This window comes from Danio rerio, chromosome 14 (genome assembly GCF_052040795.2).
Source record: "Danio rerio strain M-AB ecotype USA chromosome 14, GRCz13ab, whole genome shotgun sequence".
In the NCBI taxonomy this organism is placed as follows: Eukaryota; Metazoa; Chordata; class Actinopteri; order Cypriniformes; family Danionidae; genus Danio; species Danio rerio.
In genome coordinates, this window is record NC_141034.1 from 39,164,147 (window position 1) to 39,183,027 (window position 18,881).

At 34.4% G+C, this 18,881-nt stretch overlaps 1 protein-coding gene across 7 annotated transcripts in view; it reads left to right on the plus strand.

The window, feature by feature from the left end:
- rnf145a (ring finger protein 145a) overlaps positions 1–18,881 on the plus strand; it is a 52,227-nt gene that overhangs the window by 2,134 nt on the left and 31,212 nt on the right. For 3 of the 7 annotated variants that reach the window (XR_015507712.1, XM_087281801.1, XM_087281804.1), the window contains exon 2: positions 9,995–10,245. Coding sequence is in view for 5 of the 7 variants with exons in the window: in XM_087281801.1 (XP_087137927.1) it covers positions 10,062–10,245 (184 nt within the window). In the remaining 2 variants the exon portion in view is untranslated. Of the gene's footprint in view, positions 1–843; positions 950–1,071; positions 1,143–2,462; positions 2,648–2,811; positions 2,875–9,994; positions 10,246–18,881 lie in introns of all 7 variants that reach the window. The other 4 variants (XR_015507711.1, XM_087281803.1, XM_087281802.1 and 1 more) reach the window with 2 other exon arrangements.

The window sequence follows — 18,881 nt, forward strand, 5'->3', positions numbered from 1 at the left end:
TTCTACAGGCGTTTACTTATCCAACAGTATTAATTCTGTGATTATGTGTAAATAAAAACTAATCGTTTTGGATTAATAAAATATTATTGTTTATTTTGTTTATGCAGTTAGTCACGAAAAGTGATCGAAACTCGACGGTTTACTATTCTCTTTAAATTATCCAAGAGAAATATATTAGTGTGCACTTTAATTCATATGTGTTAGCCTATGTGAATCAATTATATCTTTTGTTCAAGCTGTAATGGTCAGTTAATGTAAAACTGAACGTCTTAAAGCAGATTTTGATGTTTTTTTATGTTATTGACAGTGATAAATTCTGATTTAAATGAATGGGTAACAATATTTGTTGGTTAAGTCTCATTGTTCTTGTTTAACAAAGGTTAGTGAGATCATTTTGCAGTACATCACGACCAAAGAAGTCAATGGCACACTCTTTTGAACGTGAATAGGCATGCTATAGTTGTGTGCTAAAAGTCCATTATAAGCTGTAAACTGCTGATACATTTTCAACATAGATTGAGCTTTTCAGACATTACGTTACTAATTGCTTCACAAACAGCTGAAATGGTTTATTGTTATTGGCTATCATCATCAAACATTTTTCACAATGGTAGGTTAATCTTCATGGGTACAGAATAATGCATGTGCTTGGCCATCTTACAAATCTATGTCTCAGATTCATAAGGCTGTCACTCTGCATGAATCTCCGAATAAATCTTGTGCAACCTTCTGTGTACTGATTATTTACACTATAGGTATTATATGCATTAATTAACTTTGATAGTATTTCAGGATTTTAACTTTTTTTTTACTGGAGGTTAACAATGTGATGTTTTATTATAGATGCATATGAGGAAGCTCGACTAAAACATCCACATGCAACTGTGATTTCTGACTGGTAGACAGATGAGGACGATGATTGCCTGTCATACATCTCAAGACAGAACAGGTTTGTTTGCAATTATTTTAAACACATACTGTCAACATTGTCATTGATCTATTACAACCTGTGAGTTTTAACCTGGCACTATACTAAAGTGATGTTTTGTTTTGTAAATGTATCTAATCAAGGGACAGTATAGACGCATCTATACCGTGATGAAGAAAAATTACTTGGAACAAAGAGGCTGGATAAAAGGCAGGTATGAAGATTTCAGAAATCAATGCAGCACCACAAGTACCATCACCATCAATGACTATGGCAGAAATCTTAAGACCACCATGAAGATGCACAGATACTGTACATTCCAGTACACCAGGCGTGTCCAAACTACGGCCCGCGGGCCATCTGCAGCCCGCGAGGCTTTTTATAAATATCAATAGAATCTGGCCCGCTATACAAAAATGAACGTAATTCAATAAATAACCACCGGGTGTCGCTATTACATGCATTCAATTAAGCAGCAGTTCTTGTTATGATCTATCTATCTATCTATCTATCTATCTGTCTATCTGTCTATCTATCTATCTATCTATCTATCTATCTATCTATCTATCTATCTATCTGTCTATCTGTCTATCTGTCTGTCTGTCTGTCTACACACAGTTGAAGTCTGAATTATTAGCCCCTCATTGATGTATTTCTTCTTTTTTAAATATTTCCCAAATGATGTTGGAGAAAGACTTTTGTTTTATTTCGGCTAGAATAAAAAGCGGTTTAAATTTTTTTATGAACCATTTTAAGGTAAAAATTATTAGCCCCTTAAGTCTTCAGAACAAACCATTGTTATAAAATAACTTGCCTAATTACCTTGACTAGTTAACTTGATTAACCTAGTTAAGCCTTTAAATGTCACTTTAAGCTGTATAGAAGTGTCTTAAAAATATCTAGTCAAATATTATTTACTGTCATCATGGCAAAGATAAAATAAATCAGTTATTAGAAATGAGTTACTAAAACTAATATGTTTAGAAATGTGTGGAAAAAAATGTTTAACTCTCCGTTAAACAGAAATTGGGGAAAAAATAAACGGTGGCTAATAATTTAGGGGGGCTAACAATTCTGACTTCAACTGCATATATATATATATATATATATATATATATATATATATATATATATATATATATATATATATATATATATATATATATATGTATATATATGTATATATGTATGTGTGTGTGTGTGTCTGTGTGATGTATGTAAAATTTGGCCCGCGACGTTTGTTTTTTTGCATCTGGCCCTCGGCCCAAAATGTTTGGACACTCCTGCAGTACACCTATGAACATTTACAGTCTTTGTTCTAGTGCAGTTTGAGATAAAGACATAACTTATTGCATCTCGTGATGTCTTTGTAAGAATTGAAGACATCACTAAATTTGTTAAGGTTTAATGCAGCTAGAAAGTAAAGATCAACTAGAGAATATCAGCAGTGTCTAACCCACTGTTGTATTTACAGAAGTTGTATGAGAATAAGCTACAGGTTGATTTATACTAATCTGTTATTTTTCTTTTTTAGCACGACTGACTGAAGTTTTAAAATCATGCAACGTCATAAAGCAGCAGCTGGGCCTGATTCTCACAAAACCAAAACAGACGTGATGAAATTCCAGATGTAAACACATTTGACCTTCCTTTGGTCAATTTGATTTGGAAAAGCTTGAAAATCAACTAAAGGAGCAGCCTGAACAAATGAAGAAACTGGTAAGTTCAAGCTCTTGCTAATTTCAAAGTGTTTTAAGTTTATTTGTTTTTTTTTTATTGTTTTTTTTGCTTCGTAGGTAGCCTACTTTTTTCCTAATTTTTTCTTTTTTTTTTTACATTAGTACTTGTTCACTACTAATTATCTGTTTATCTTTTAATCACAGATGGAGTGAGGACAAATGTCCATACCACGCCACTGATAAAGAAGTGGAAAAATGCATTACAAGGTAGCTACAACTTGCCCGTGACCAGAGATGTATAGTAACGAAGTAGAACTACTTCACTACTGTACTTAAGTACTAAAAGGCAGTATCTGTACTTTACTGGAGTATTATTTTTTTCTCCTACTTCCACTTTTACTTAAGTACATATTTTACATGAGTTTAATACTTTTACTCCGATAGATTTTTTATGTGCTGCATCGTTACTCGTTACTAGGGGTGTCAAAATGATCGATATCAGTTCAGTAATAGGTCATACCCGGTTATTACGTGATGACGTCATTTATCTCCTATGCGCGATGTCGCAATACTATAGCTAAGTACGGAGGCGCGAGGGCGAGGCGGCACAGCATACCAGCCGCTAGTGTACTATTAGGGAGAAATGTTGTAAAACTTCACCTCTGCCTATCTCTCGCTCTCTCACTTTGGACATTTGACCCGCTGGCCAGTTTGTAAGGTAACTTTTCCTCTCTTCTTAGCTGTTAAAGCTGTGGATCCAGACATGAGCGTGCCAAGTTTTCTTCACTGTGTCTATTACCTGTGATAATCGCGTATTCTTCCCGCCATGGGTGAACAGCGCTTATATTTCTAAAGCCCTTTCTGTTGAGGACAATAACCAATCATAGACGTGTAAGACCCGCCTGTCATCGCTCAAAAAGCAGGCGGGATAATATTGACATGAGCTTATTAGCTGTAAATGCTTGTGCTGTTTTCTGTGCATGAGTTTTGTTTGATACATCCAGAAAGAGTGTTTTCTTTGAGCAGGTCAAATTAAGGGCACAGTTCGTATATCTGACTGCTGTATTAAAGGACAAAATTTTATTACAAAAACCCCTTTAACTGTCACACCAAGACAAAAGCAATATAATTTCTTTTTTGATTGCATTTCTTAACTCCAAATGTCGCTAGTTAACACAATCAGTGCATTTTTATTCAACACATCACATTATTTCTAAAATATCAGCCTCTACCAAATGGTTGAGATGTTGGTTTATGGTAAAAGTACCAGAATTAATAAATATACAACAGAAAATATGAACTGTAAGACCAATTTCATTAAAAACATAATAAAAATAAATAAAAATTATTACTAAATCATAGCCATAAGCCATAAAATATTTCAGATTTTCATTTAACACAGTAATATACACATTTTCCTGTTTTTTTTTTTTTTACAGTAAAATCAAAATCAAGTGAATTTGTGAAGCAGGACTTAGTTTGCTTGTTTAGTTTAAAGCTTTTTATTTTAAAGCAATCAAACTTTAAAACACCCAAAGTGTGAGTGTGTGTGTGTGTGTGTGTGAGTGAGAGTGAATAATGCGTAAGAGAAAACAACAGTGTGATTGTACCTGTGTGTGCGTCTGTGTGTGTGTGTGTGTGCGTGTGTGTGTGTGTGTGTAAGAGAGAGTGTAAAAACAATTGCAACCTATGTAATGTCCCCACAATTCACAAAAATGTGTGTGTGCATGAGAGAGAGAGAGAGAGAGAGAGAACTGTGTGTGTGAGAGTGTATGAATGTGTGAGAGGGGGGAGAGAGTGTACATTTAGGTGTGTGCAGGGCAGTGTGTGTGTGTGAGAGAGAGAGAGTATGTATGTGAGTGAACATGCTGAATTATCTCATCAGTGAAGGCATTTTTTGGTAAAAGGGCCTGACGATTTGAGCTCTTGTACCATAGAAACTATTTACAGAGAAAAACAGTATCATAAGCCATGTTTCTTTTCGTTCTGCTTAATCAAGTGCCCCAAAAAGATATTTAAAATAAACAAAACAATTAGTGTATTTTGACTGCTTTCTTTAATAACTACATTACACAATACTTGTACTTTTACTTTCAGTACTTGAGTAGTAAATTTTGAAATAAACTACTTGTAATACTTAAGTACAAAAAATGTTGAATACTTTTGTACTTCCACTTAAGTATGGTGCTTAAAGAGCACTTCTACTTCTACTCAAGTCAATTTTTGATAAAGCACTTGTACTTTTACTTAAGTATGGGTCTCTAGTACTTTATACATCTCTGCCCGTGACAGGGATGGAGGAAGAAAGAAGAGAAAGCTAATGTGTCAAATGTCTACATCACTATTTTGTTTTATTTTTTAAACAACATTTTAAGTGTATTAGGATGTTCCCTGATACTTGAACAATTTGTTTCTTTCATTTGCATTTATATATATATAATATATGTATATGTATATGTGTATATATATATGTGTGTGTGTGTGTGTGTGTGTGTGTATATGTATGGTATGTATGTATGTATGTATGTATGTATGTGTGTGCGCCAAATTCTGAAGAAACATCTTGATACATTTTTAATAAACGTAATACAAATAAAATTATAAATATAAAATTGCACAAGACGTGTATATATATGAAATGTATAATCATCTCACTCATGTCTTGCTGTTTGTGCAATTGATTTTGTTCAAGTTTATTTAAAAATAAGTTTGACTTTATACTTCTGCAATTATTTATATATATATATATATATATATATATATATATATATATATATATATATATATATATATATATTTGTTTGTTTATTATTATTTTAATGTTTTATTAAAAAATGTTTCAAGATGTTTCTTCAGAATTCTGCAGTACTTTTTACAAGTTTGACTTGGATATTTTACGGATTGTCATTGGTATTTTTAAGATGTTTCTTGCTATATCTTAAATTGGTTTCTATATTTAGGTTTGTACAAATTTTTAATTCAAGTCTATTGGGAAAACAGGGTTGTTTTAAAAACATCTGTGTTTGTGTGTAATTTTTAGATTTTTTTGTTTAAATCTTTCTGTGTCTTTAATGTGTTGTTTTATTGTTGTTTTTATATTGATATTCTTGTGCACTACAAAATTATTTATAAAATTTTAGTACTATTTTTTTTCTTGCAATTAATAAACGTTTAACATTTATTTATTTTGTCATTTGTCTGATTATTTTCGTTACAGAATGTGTATGCAGTTTGCACTTTATTCAAAGGTTAAACACAGTGCTTACACTTTGTGTTTACATTATAGCCTGTGTTTGCTGTTGTATAAATTCAAATGGTTGTAATACCATATATTAAGTACCAATGTAATACCAAAAGGTTTTATAAGGTGTATAAATACGGAGTCGCGCCAGCTCCGGGCCGCAGCGCACATTACCCTCGCGCCGATTCCGGTGCGGATGCGCAGCGTCGGCTCGCTTAAGGCCGCCGCATCTGGCCCGCTTGATTCGGGCCGGAATCGGGCAGTGAGTCCGCAGGCATCCGGCCCGAGTCCGGCAGCCGGAGTTGGGCCGAGGGGTAAGTCTTCGGCAGGCGACAATCTAGCCGGAACTGGCCCGAGTGTATTTTGCTATCTGGGGTTTAAGACCACATTTTAAAATGAAGTAACTGATTGCCTTGCTTATTAATTTATGGGACATTCTACCAGAAACGTTCGTTATCTGTCCCCGAAATTAAAACATGAATACAGTGAATAATAAGTATTTAATCCCCCAAATTTTTTTAAAATGGACTGATGGTTGATTTCTGTTATTTCTTTTAAGGAATATGTCATTCATTAGGTTCTTAGATTTTAGTTTTTTATTAAAAACACTTTTCAAATGTACAAACCCTGTCCTTGTCCTCTGCCCAATGGGCTATATGCACAGTTAAGTGTTTTCCAGCCAATTGTAAACTTTCTGTGAAAGGTTTCTGTGACTATTTTAAAGCTTATAAGGTTCCTTTTACAGCATCAACATCATAATTTTATTAAAATACAATCAGTTAAATAAACTTAAGCATTCATTTAGTGGTTCAAGTATAAAATGAGATGAAAGACCGTGTAACAGCTAGCACCGTCAGTATCAGCAAGCTAGCACAGAAACTCCATTCAAAATCCTGAAGTAAAATTCATTTTCATATTTTAAAGACATGGCAGGAAAAAATGAATTTAATGCAGTGTTTCTTTTCTGGTCTGAGACTAACTTTATATCAAATATCTATTAGGCAGTGAAGACTTATTTTTAAAGAAAACAGATCTTAAATGTGGCGATTTTGTAATGGAAAGACAGTTCACCAGAAGCCGTCGAGCTGGCTGGCTGCAAATTAAAAGTCTGTGTGCATATACCCCATTGAACGTCCATAAAACTATTATTTAGCAAAAAAAAAAAAAAAAAACAACTTCTGAAATAGCAAAATTGTTATCATTCACATTAATTGATCAAAAACATGAAATTATAAATAAGTTCTACAAATAGATACTACAAATATATAATACAAATGGCGTCACAGTGGCGCAGTGGGTTCGAAAGTTGCCGGTTCAAAGCCCGGCTGTTGTTGGAGTTGGCATTTTTCCCTGTTGATTGTATTCTCCCCGTGTTGGCGTGGGTTTCCTCCGGGTGCTCCGGTTTCCCCCACAGTCCAAAGACATGTGGTACAGGTGAATTGAATAAGCTAAATTGGCCATAGTGTATATCTGTGAATACAAGAGTGTACGGGTGTTTCCCAGTGTTGGGTTGTGGCTGGAAGGGCATCCGCTGTGTAAAGCATATGCTGGATATAAGTTGGTGAAAAGAAAGCCAAAAATGAATGAATGAATATATTAAATTGATGTTTCTGTCAGTCCTGTCACATTTGCATTAAATTTAACATAAAATGCGTGCAATACACACAAGCTATTAAGGCTCAGAGGAAGTGACATCATTTGATGGAGAAGCTGACAGTGATCAAGAATGTGTTCTATCATTGAAATGTATGATTTTATGCTTGTTTTAGAATAATTTTTGAGGAAGACAAGCTTAAAGGTCAGGCCTTGTGACATTTTTTTAAAAGTAGAAATGGACGTTTTTTTGGTAGAATGTCCCTTATGAAAAAAAACTGTCATGAGGTAAAAGAAATCTTTGTTTTTAATAATTCTAGGAAAAAAAAGCTTAGAATTCCAACATTTAAAGTGATAGTACACCCAAAAATATAATGTACTCACCCTTGAATGGTTCCAAACCTTTGAGAGATTAATGAGATTCTTTCTTCTGTTAAACACAAAAGAAGATATTTTGAAGAAAACTAAAAAAAAAACTAAAACTTCATCTATTCATTGTCTTTTCGGCTTAGTTCATTTTTTTTTTATCAAGGGTCACCACAGAGGGATGAACCGCCAACTAATCCAGCGCATGTTTTATGCAACGGATTGACTTCCAGCAGCAACCCAACACTGGGAAACACCCATACACTCTTACATTCACACACATACACTATGACCAATTAAACTTACCCAATTCACCTATAAGCGCATGTCTTTGGACTTTGGGGGAAACCTGAGCACTCGGAGGAAACCCACACGAACACAGTGAGAACATGCTTACTCTAAACAGAAATGCCATCTGACCCAGCAGGGGCTCGAACCAGCGACCTTCATGCTGTGAGGCGATCATGTTACCCACTGTGCCACTGTGACACCCAAAAACCTGAAACTTCTGTTCAACAAAAGAAGGAAAGTCTAAGGGGTTTGGAACAAGTAAAATATGATGTCAGAATTTTCAGTTTTGGGTGAACTATCCCTTGAAACCTTTTGGAAAATGAATTCAGAATTGAGAGAAATAGACTTCAACACAACATAAAAAATCCAAACTTTGAGTTTGTCTCAGATCTGCGAAAATGTCAGAATGGAGAGATTTATTATGAAAATGGTAAGACGTTAACTCTAATCCTGAGGCTTAATCTCAAAATCAACTGCAGAAACCTATTTGGAATTGCGAGATGTGCATTTAATGCGAGATGTTCTCTGTAATAGGAGATGCTGTCACAATGTTTTAACAAAATTATTAAAAAAAAAAAAAAATTTAAGGTGTAGAGCTCTTTCATTTTTTTCTTAATTGCTGCTAATTTTTGTACAGAAATAATATATGTTCTGCCATAACCAAATTGCTATTTTAAAAACAAATAAATATTGAATAATATAAACTAAAGAAAACTCATTAATATAAACAAACTAAAACTGTGACTGTGCTGGGATTTTACATTTTTAAAAAGAAATATCAGCATATCTGTGTTTTCTGGCAAAAGCTGAGGTCTTTGCACATTTACAACGTCCCCTGCTGATGAAAAAACTCTTTCACTGGGGACTAAGATAGCTGGTGTGCAGATGTAAGCCTTTCCTAAACCAGAGAGCAGTATGTACTAAGGTGGTCAATAGGCCCTCTTCTCTAGGGGACTGACCACTGGCATAAAATACTGATTATAAAATGTCTTATTATGTAGTGGGATTAGAGACAGAAGTTGAACCTGATTATGAAGGTGAATAATTAATGTTACTTGTTACTCTTTTCTGCGAAAATGTCAGAATGAAGAGATTTATTATAAAAATGGTAAGACATTACCTCTAATTGTGAGGCTTAATTTCAAAATCAACTGCAGAAGTGTATTTAGATTTGCAAGATGTGCATCTAATGCGAGTTATGAGATGCTTACTGCAAAAGCTTGTAATTGTGACCAAGAAGTTATAATGGCAAGATATAAACTCAGAATTGTCTCAGTTACCCCTATTCATTTATTTATTTAATTATGTGGCAGAAACAATCTTCCATACTGAAGTCCTGTAAAAGTTGCTGTACAACAGAAGTTATAACAAGTGACTGCTTCTCCAGAAGTCTGCACACTGAGTGCAAAACAGATGCAGTATATTTACTATTATATAACTGTTTCCCTATATAGACGAGGCTGGTTCTTACAGTTGTTATGGTAACTTTGACAATCAAGTTATTTGCAAAACACATAACTAGCTGTGTTATGATATATAATAATGTATATTCGATTGTTTTTAGCCTCTGTCTGTGCTTCATTGTGTGTGTGTGTGTGTGTGTGTGTGTGTGTGTGTGTGTGTGTGTGTGTGTGTGTGTGTGTGTTTGAAAAGCACGTTGCCCTGAGGAAACCGGTTATGTAATAACCTGTGTTTACTGTCTATATTAAACTTCACTGCACAATGTTGCCACATATTACATTTAGTCAGTCTAATTATAGCGTGTATACAAGCTTTTTGTATTTGCTGCTGTTTTTTGTTGATTGAATACTTGCTTCTCTTGTGCTCAGAGCATCATTTTTTTTTTACTGGTGAACAGTCATGAACCTGCCTCTATCTGTGTGTTTCTGATATCAGTGCAGTGCTGGTGTGAGATAGTGCCAGTGAGTTGCGTGTGGTTGGCGGTAGTCAGGACTCAGGAGTGATGGCTGTGAAGGAGCGGGTGGAGGCGGTGCTGAATGTGGGCCTGCGGGTCCCCAGTATCATGTTGCTTGAGGTGCTGTACCGCTGGGACGTCAGCTCCTTCTTCCAGAAGATCCAGAGGAGCAGCCTCAACAACAACCCCCTCTTCCAGTACAAGTACCTGGCCCTCTACCTTCACTATGTGGGTAAGTGATAAATTACTATTGTTATGTGATACTACCGTAGAATATGAATGATGAGCAGTTTTGCCATAAAATTACCATGGTAGTAACATCTCTGCACCATTTTTTAAAGAAATGAATGGGTTTTTATCAGTATTTATTTTTCTTTTAGATGTGATCATGCATGCAGCGTTTGAATTGTTTATGCACATTTTACAATGCATGTGAACTCTTTTGTTGTTAGGATTGTAATATTCACTGGTCAGTTTGACCCACAATTGCATGGCTAAAGACACATAAACAGACCTCCCATAAAAAGGATGTAATTTATAATCTCAGATCTTCTGAAAGATTTTCCATGTATGCAAAGCAGTGTTTCTTACCTCAAGTGCATTTTTTTTTGTCAGATAAAGCATGGTATTTTTGCATTAAAAGAGTTTTAATTTTGTCCATATTAGGATATTTAGATTTTTATTATTTTTTTGCAAAAGGAATAGGCCTGCACAACATATCGTTTCAGCATCGATATCGCAGTGTGCAATTCTGCAAAAGAAACTTCACAGGACATGCAATGTCTTGTTGGGATTAATATAACATGACATATAACATGACCTAATCTAATAGGCTCAAACAGTGTGACAGTCATTTTAATGTGTTTTTCAGGCCTGTGACTAAGAATTCAAGCTAATTTAAACCATTTGGGCACAGGAAATGATAAAGTTTGCCACTTTAACAAAGATGAATTGTATTTATTTATTTATACAATAAAGACTGTAATGGTGTCAATTTACATTTGATTATTGAATTTTGAACCTCAATGCTGTTAAACTTGACAGAAGACTATGAAGCACTGTTTATTTAAATTTTATCTTTGTTATAATGTTTTCATTTGTACATTGTTACTAGGCATGGGCTGGTAAAAGATTCTGACAGTATGATAACTTTGGATAAAAATATCACAGTTTCATGATTTCACGGTATTGTGATTACTGCTCTAAAATATATTCTTTTGTTGATGTCTGGGTGAAAAAATAAATAAAATTTCCCCTTTGAACACAATGAATTTTATTTTAAAGAAATGTTTATAATATTTTGGAGCAGTAAACATGTCATGCTAAATAATGAAAATGAATTATTGTTATCTGCTGTCTTCATTTCAAAAACACATTTTTTTTCTGCTTGAGATAGTTAATAAAAAAAAAAAAAGAAAACGTAAATAAAAAAATTACACATATCTTAGGATCGATATAGCAGAAAATGTTGGTGGTTTTAAAACCTTGACTTTTTCAAACTGCTGTACACTTTGAAAACAGTTTCGTCCTATGCCTAATTGTTACTTTGTATATAAATATATATATATATATATATATATATATATATATATATATATATATATATATATATATATATATATATATATATATATATATTATGCAGATGCACTCCAAATCCCAATCAATGTAAAGTGATACTTTTTTTTCTAAAAAGAGAAATTCATAGAGATATTTCATATCGCAATACAGGAAAACATCTAACACAATAATTCAAAATATCCAATATAAGTGTTTTCCAATATAATGTAGGCCAATAATAAGGAAGTAGTAATGTTAAAGGTTTACTGCTTCTTTTATTATTATTTTTTTATTTAGATTTATTGATCAGATTTTTATGACAGCTGAACAAACGAGAGTAAAATAAAAAATAAAAAGTTTACTGTTTGTGTGTGTGTGTGTGTGTATGATTGTGTGTGAATCATTCAGAATTTGGGTTAATTTGATCTGCAAACATTAACTAAAACCCTAAATTCAAACACCATGTAATGTTTAAAAATAAAGATTCTAAATTGCACAGCAAAGCAGTCAAATCTTCGTTTACCTTAGTCTTTTGTGCAAGGAAATTATTTTAAATGGCTATTAAATGTATGGATGTTTTTCATGGATGCATTATTGTCTATAGAGAACCTTTGTTTTAGATAGTGTTCCTACTTGTTTCTTAACTTTTACTATACACCAAAAGTTGCCACCTATCAGAATGGTAAATGATAAGATTCTTATTAAGATTCTTAGCTATTAGAATAAGAATAAGTAGCAAGTTATTCTAGAGGTCAGACAGGAGGCCTGTTTATAACATTACTCCAGATTGCCAGTCATTTGAGTAATGGTGGCACAGGCAGCGAGATGATTGAGTGGAGAATAGAAAAAAACAAAGTGAAAGGAGTTGGCAAAAAGCCTCATATGCGAAAAAAGATCACCAGACAATAAATAAATGCAACCTATTTCTCAGTGTTTATTTAGCCGGTGGTCCTGCTGCCAGTGGTGGAGCCTGTTTTGGGCCACAGGGCTCTCACAGCCCCTGTCCGAGTTTTAAAAGACTCAGTGGAGCGCAGTTGGTCCTCATTAACATCCCTACAGACAGCACTCATCTTTTATTCACTGGCATCCTTCTATGTTGATTTAAAATTGTGAATTACTCTGCCACGTTCTATATTATCTGTGTTTGCTCTCCATTTGAATGCATTTGATTATTTATTTATTTGGCTTCAGCCATTTGGCCTAGTTTGTAGAAGAATTTAGTACAATTCCAAGCCACCCTCCGTTTAACCCATGTTTAAGTGGTTTGTGAACTTCAGTTAAAGCCACAGACTTCTGTAAAACTGGCTTTTGGAGCAGATGTTCGTGTTGTACCCCAAGGAACAAACCCTAATGACCTTGCATTTGTCTCATCGGTGTATGTGTGTGGTCATGCGCTTATGCCCATGCGGCTGTTATTTACCCTAGAGGGAATGCTTTTGAGGTTACATGCGGATGTTCGTACAATAAGAAGGGCAGCATTGACCCTAGAACAGGGGTCACCAACCTTTTGGAAACTGAGAGCTACTTCTTGGGTATTGTTTAATGTGAAGGGCTACCAGTTTGATAAACACTTCCTAATAACTAATTTGCTCAATTATTATTAATAATAAATGATATTCATCTATGTGAAGACACTGATCATGTTAATGATTTCTCACAATAGTTGTCAACATTGATTGGAAACAGATAAATATCAATATTCAACACTTTATTTGTCTGAAATTGTTTTCAATGTTTTTTTTAAATATATATCTTAATGTCGTTTTTAATTTTACACCAATGCAGGTGTGATTTAAAAAGAATAGCTACAAAAATATTAGATGCAGCTTACAGGTATGTGGTGCAATGGTAAGCTAATTTTATAACAGGCCCACGGGCAACTCATGTGTTCCTCGCGGGCTACCATGTTGGTGACCCCTGCTCTAGAATATAGAGCAGCACTCAATCAACTGATGAACTAAAATAAAAACAATAAAAAAAGCAATGTGTCAATCTGTACATTCAATTTACAGATTAAAATGGAATTTTTGGAATGAATACACAGGGAATTTTGAATTATATTGAAATTTCACAGCTTGTGCTATTTGTCACAGTCATACAGGTGGGCTGTTTTCAGTGCATATTTAATAAAATGGTAACACTTTATTTTAGGTCACAATTCATAGTGTTTACACACCATTAACTAAGGATATTAGCTCAATAAGCTGCTAATAAGCTGCTCATTAATAGTGAGTAAGGTAGAAGTTGGGTTTAGAGGCAAATGGGGCAAATGCGGGGTGTTGGATGGCAGAGGGGTGTTGCGGATGAAAGTGAACATGAACAGCGGACAGGCGAGGAGTGCGGTTGAGGAAGGAGATCTGTAAAATAAGGTGCAGATTTCAGTGGTGCCGGATCCGGCGTGTTCCGGCACAAATTGAGCCCTGATAATATCCCTATATCAATTTTCAAGTCTAAAAGGGTTAATTTATTTACAATGCAATGCACTAAAATTTATTTGGCGTTTTTAGGTAACACTAGTGTGTTAGTGTTTTTAGTTACTAGTAAGTTTTGCAAACAAAGAAATGGCAAGTGTGAAATGTATATGTGTGTGTGTGTGTGTGTGTGTGTGTGTGTGTGTGTGTGTGTGTGTGTGTGTGTGTGTGTGTGTGTGTGTGTGTGTGTGTGTGTGTGAGTGTGTCTCTGATATTGGTTTACAACTTTTTTTTTTTTGCTTATTAGTGTTAGAAATCTTAAGTCCTTCAAGTCTTGGGATTCAAACAGCAATCAAAAATCAACAGAGAAAAATTTTGTGTTGTAAAACTGCAAATATATTAGATGTTATTCATGCTTGGTAACACTTTAGTCTATGTCACAATTCAGGGCATTTACAAACCATTAAATAACACTTCTAGCTTAATGAACTACTAATCAGCTGTTTTTTGGTGTTGTAACTCATCACAAATCTCATGGTTTGGATTACATTATGGTCTTTTAGTCACTGAGTGGACCCTTTTTCAGATCAGCAAAAAAGGGGAGAAGACAAATGTAATTTGCTTTTCATTTATTACAAAAACAGTACTGCAATAAACTTTTGGTTTTAACAAACAGAACTTAGAATCTGTAATTTTATTAAAAATAAAATGAACAATTAATCAGCTGAATAAAAATAAATTGTAAATTATTCAGTCCTGTGAAAGATTCACTTTTACTACTACTTTTGCTGATAACACTAAATGTAGAAATCTAACATTCTAATTTGTACAACCCATATTTATTTTTAGTCTCATTTTCAATAAATAATTCTGTTTGTTACTTATAAAACTTCATGTTTCATTGCTAGATGATAATTTTGAAAGAATTATTCATTGGCATATTTTTAGTGGCTGGTTGTCGCCACCTATTGGTTAAATAATGTAATTAGTGCCTACAACTTATTTTTGAGCGTCAAGTTAAATACATATGGTGATTTTCATCTTTACCATAAACAGCAGTGGTTATATCTAAACTATAAACTGTTATCCAGTACTTGTGTTACTTGACTGTAAACTAAAGACTGAATCTCTTTCTTGATATCTGCGTTTTTCAAACACAGATTTGAATGCAGCGAGTTGAAGGATTAATAAACATATGCAAATCACTATCATTTATAATTTATGTTGTGTGGTTATTGAGATCCCAATCTTTCAATGAATAATTGTGCTGCTTACACTAAATGCATTATTGCAGGATAAACAAGTAGTGACAGAAAATACCTTTAATAACCTAAGAAACACACTATCCTGAATAATCTACCACAACTTCTTCTGTCATTATTATATTCTACAGGAAAGCCTAAATGCTTTCATACATGTGATTTGATTCAATCTGGTGTATGTATAATCTACAGGTCACACGTGTTTCGAGCCAGGGGTTGTTACACCCCTACTGTTTATTAATAGTTAGCAAGGTACAATTTGGCTTTAGGTTTAGGTTTGGGATGCAGAATGAAATCATACTTTACTACTAATGAACAGCTAATATCTTAATAATAGGCAGATAATAAACCAATAGTTACTAGCATGAATTGTGACCTAAAGTGTTATCTTATTCATTTATGTAAACATAGTTTTACCTAATTAATTTAGTTTCAATATATTTAATATTTCAAAATATTTGTACATTTTAAATCTTTTCTTTAACATTTTACAAAACTTATTGGACACTAAGCAGTACTAGACACTACAGCACTACTGGACAAAAGTTAAAACATTAAGATTTGCTACTTTTTCTCTTACAAATGCAGCATTTTTTTGATCAAAAATTCAATAAACACAACACAAATCTTTTCCCATGTTAATGAAACAATAAGACTTTTATTTGTTTTCCTCTGAGTTGTTGCTTTTACAAAGAGCAGAAAACAATAGACTGAATTTTGCCTTATCTGCAGTGCGGTATATTACTGCGTGGATGCAGTGACATTAGCTATTAGCTTCGAAGCAATGACTAGGTGTTGACATTTCAAAGCTACCAATAGCAGAGCCCTTGCTGGTGTTCAGTTTAACAGAGGTTCAGCAGCTTCTGTTCCTGGCTGCAGCTTTGTCTTTTTGCAGGTGTAGCTTGTTCAGTGTAGGTGGTGCTATGGTACCCTCAGGACCCCCTGCTGAATTGCGGGCTGAGTCCAAGTACAGCAGTTCCCACAGGTTGAAAAGTGCTGCTGTTAGGAGAAACTTTAATAGTCTTCTTTAATCTCAGGCTTGCTGGGTTCGTAGCAGCATTGAGCAAAAGCACCTGGCCCTGAGAAGCTCTGGTTTGCTTTTCCTAATATGTAGCGGAAGGAATAGCACTGCCTTGCCAGTGGAATAATGTGACACTGTAAGGCCATTAAAACTAATAGAGAAGACCATCCCAGACACTAGAAGCTGACATTTCTGCAGAACAGCTCTACTTTAACTGGCAATATCTATGTATTCTGGGGTTTAGCCCATTATATTGAGGACAGTTTGAGAGAATCGAGCCACCCAACCATATATATTTTACCCCTTGGTTTGAATGGTTTTCGGCACATTTGGGAGCACAGGGCATGACCATTCTCTCACACTGTTATACTGTGGTCTTGCTCCAATCTTTTTCCAATCTCTTCCACAGTTCAATGACTGTAGTATAGTGATTGATGATTAATCAAAATGAAATAATAAAATGGAATCATCTCGCAGAAGGATTTATTTAGAATATTTGACAGAAGTTTTGAAGTCAGTTAGGAGTAAACACATGTTATTGCAGTCATTTCAGATGCAGAATTTAGCTTCATTATCATTGCTGTCATTATCACAGAATGATTATCATGGTGTCATTATCATCCAATTGATTTGTATTTCATTTTGAATGTGATTTTTGTGCAGCTTGTGCATGTTCTACTACTCTGTTTAGCAAAGGCTGCTGTAGCTGAAAGCATGTGCTGGAGGTTTACTAAAACTGCTTTACTGAAAAAAATCACATAGAAAAATCACCATGATTAATCAAAAATGTTTACCTTTTCCCATCAGGGAAAACCACCAACAATCAAGACATCGTGATTATATGCTGTCATGGCTTTGCAATCAAAAAATATCAGTTATAATGGAAGTCAATATGGCAAAAACAGCCAATAATAATAATAATTAATGATAATTCCTTACATTTTATATAGCGCTTTACTGGACACTCAAAACGCTTTACACATATTTTGGGTGAATCTTCTCATCCACTAACGCAAGGGTAGTAAATTTAGCAATACACAAGGGTTAAACAAGTGTTGAAAGAAAACAATCCCCAAACCATGACACTTTCTCCTACACCTTTTCCTGGTTTATGTACACACTTTGGGTTCAGCCTTTCTAAGTTTCACTAGGATGTTTTACAAATAAACACTACAATGAAGCTTAGACAAGTACTCTGTCCATACAACAGATGTATGCTCAACAGATGTATGCTCCTCTTCAAAAATCTTTTGATTCTTCCTACTGATGAAGGTTTGGTTTGGAACTTTCAGTGAAATTCTCTTAAACATCACAAGACGCTGAAAGATGCTGAAAAACATACGTTTATACTGAAATGGTCAGCAATTCAAACTGCGGTGTTGATCCAATTTCCCACTAAGATTATGCTGTCTTCCCATTCATTTGTCTGGATTTTTGAGGGACTTTATTGCATTATTTTTAAAATCACAGATTAAGAATGACCAGCTAACTTTCCTATGCCAAAAGGCTCATCTCTTGGCTTTCACCTGGAAAGCACTAGCAATGTTTCCATCCAAAGATGCAAAGGAAACTTATGATAGAAATTGGTATATTGCACAAAACTGTAGCGATTAAAGTTTCCATCCAATAAGTCAAAGAGAATAAAATCATTGCTTCCTGATAAACTCAACCCAGGCTCATTTTGATTATGTACCCCTATATAAATTTCTGGAGAGAGCAAAATAGGTCCCAAGAGCTATGTTTTTATGCAGTTTTTGTTTTCGCAAATCCACCAGAGGCTGCTGTGTATGCTTTTTCAGATCTCAAATTTCTCTTGCTGGTGCCATTCACGCCTGCTGTTCTCACGTAATCCACCAGAGGCCGCTGTTGACTGTCTACTGACTGACTGACTGATCCACTGACCCACCCTCCTTTTTCCCTAAACCCAACCGATAATGTTTTTAAATGTAATCCACAAAAGCAAAAGCCTTCACCGGAATTTTACCACGTTTTTAGATTTTACCACATTCTCATCCTGTTTTTTACTTGTTTATTTTATTTGTTTGCGTTAGATTTTGTCTTACCTTCTTTTTGGAACCGTTATTTGCCAGGCTCGATGGTCACAGTCAACTCTGCTCTGTGTCTCAATTCTGCAGACGTACATGTTGAGCTACCAAACAAACTGTTAACAGTGGAAAAGATGTTCATACGGAGATAAGCAGTCAGCTGGTAAGCGAGAAAAGGAATGATGTCATACTGCCCCCTAGATTTTGTTTTAAAGATGAAAGGCAGCCATAAGTAGCTCTGGCTACATAATTCGCGATCTCCAGAAATGTATATAGGGCTACATTTTCAAACTGAGCCTATGTTGGATAAACTGGTGCCAAATGTCAAAAAGAAAAATGGAATTTGCTGGGCTAGAATGAGTCACTGTGGCGTTTTTTTCTTATATAATAGATTAATTTCTCCTCAGAAGGCAAGGCAAGGCAAGTTTATTTATATAGCACATTTCATACACAGTGGCAATTCAAAGTGCTTTACATAAACAGGAATAAAAAGACAAGTTTAGGAACATAAAATGCAGACAATAAAAATTATTAAAAACAAATAAAAAACAAATTAAAATGAGTTAAAG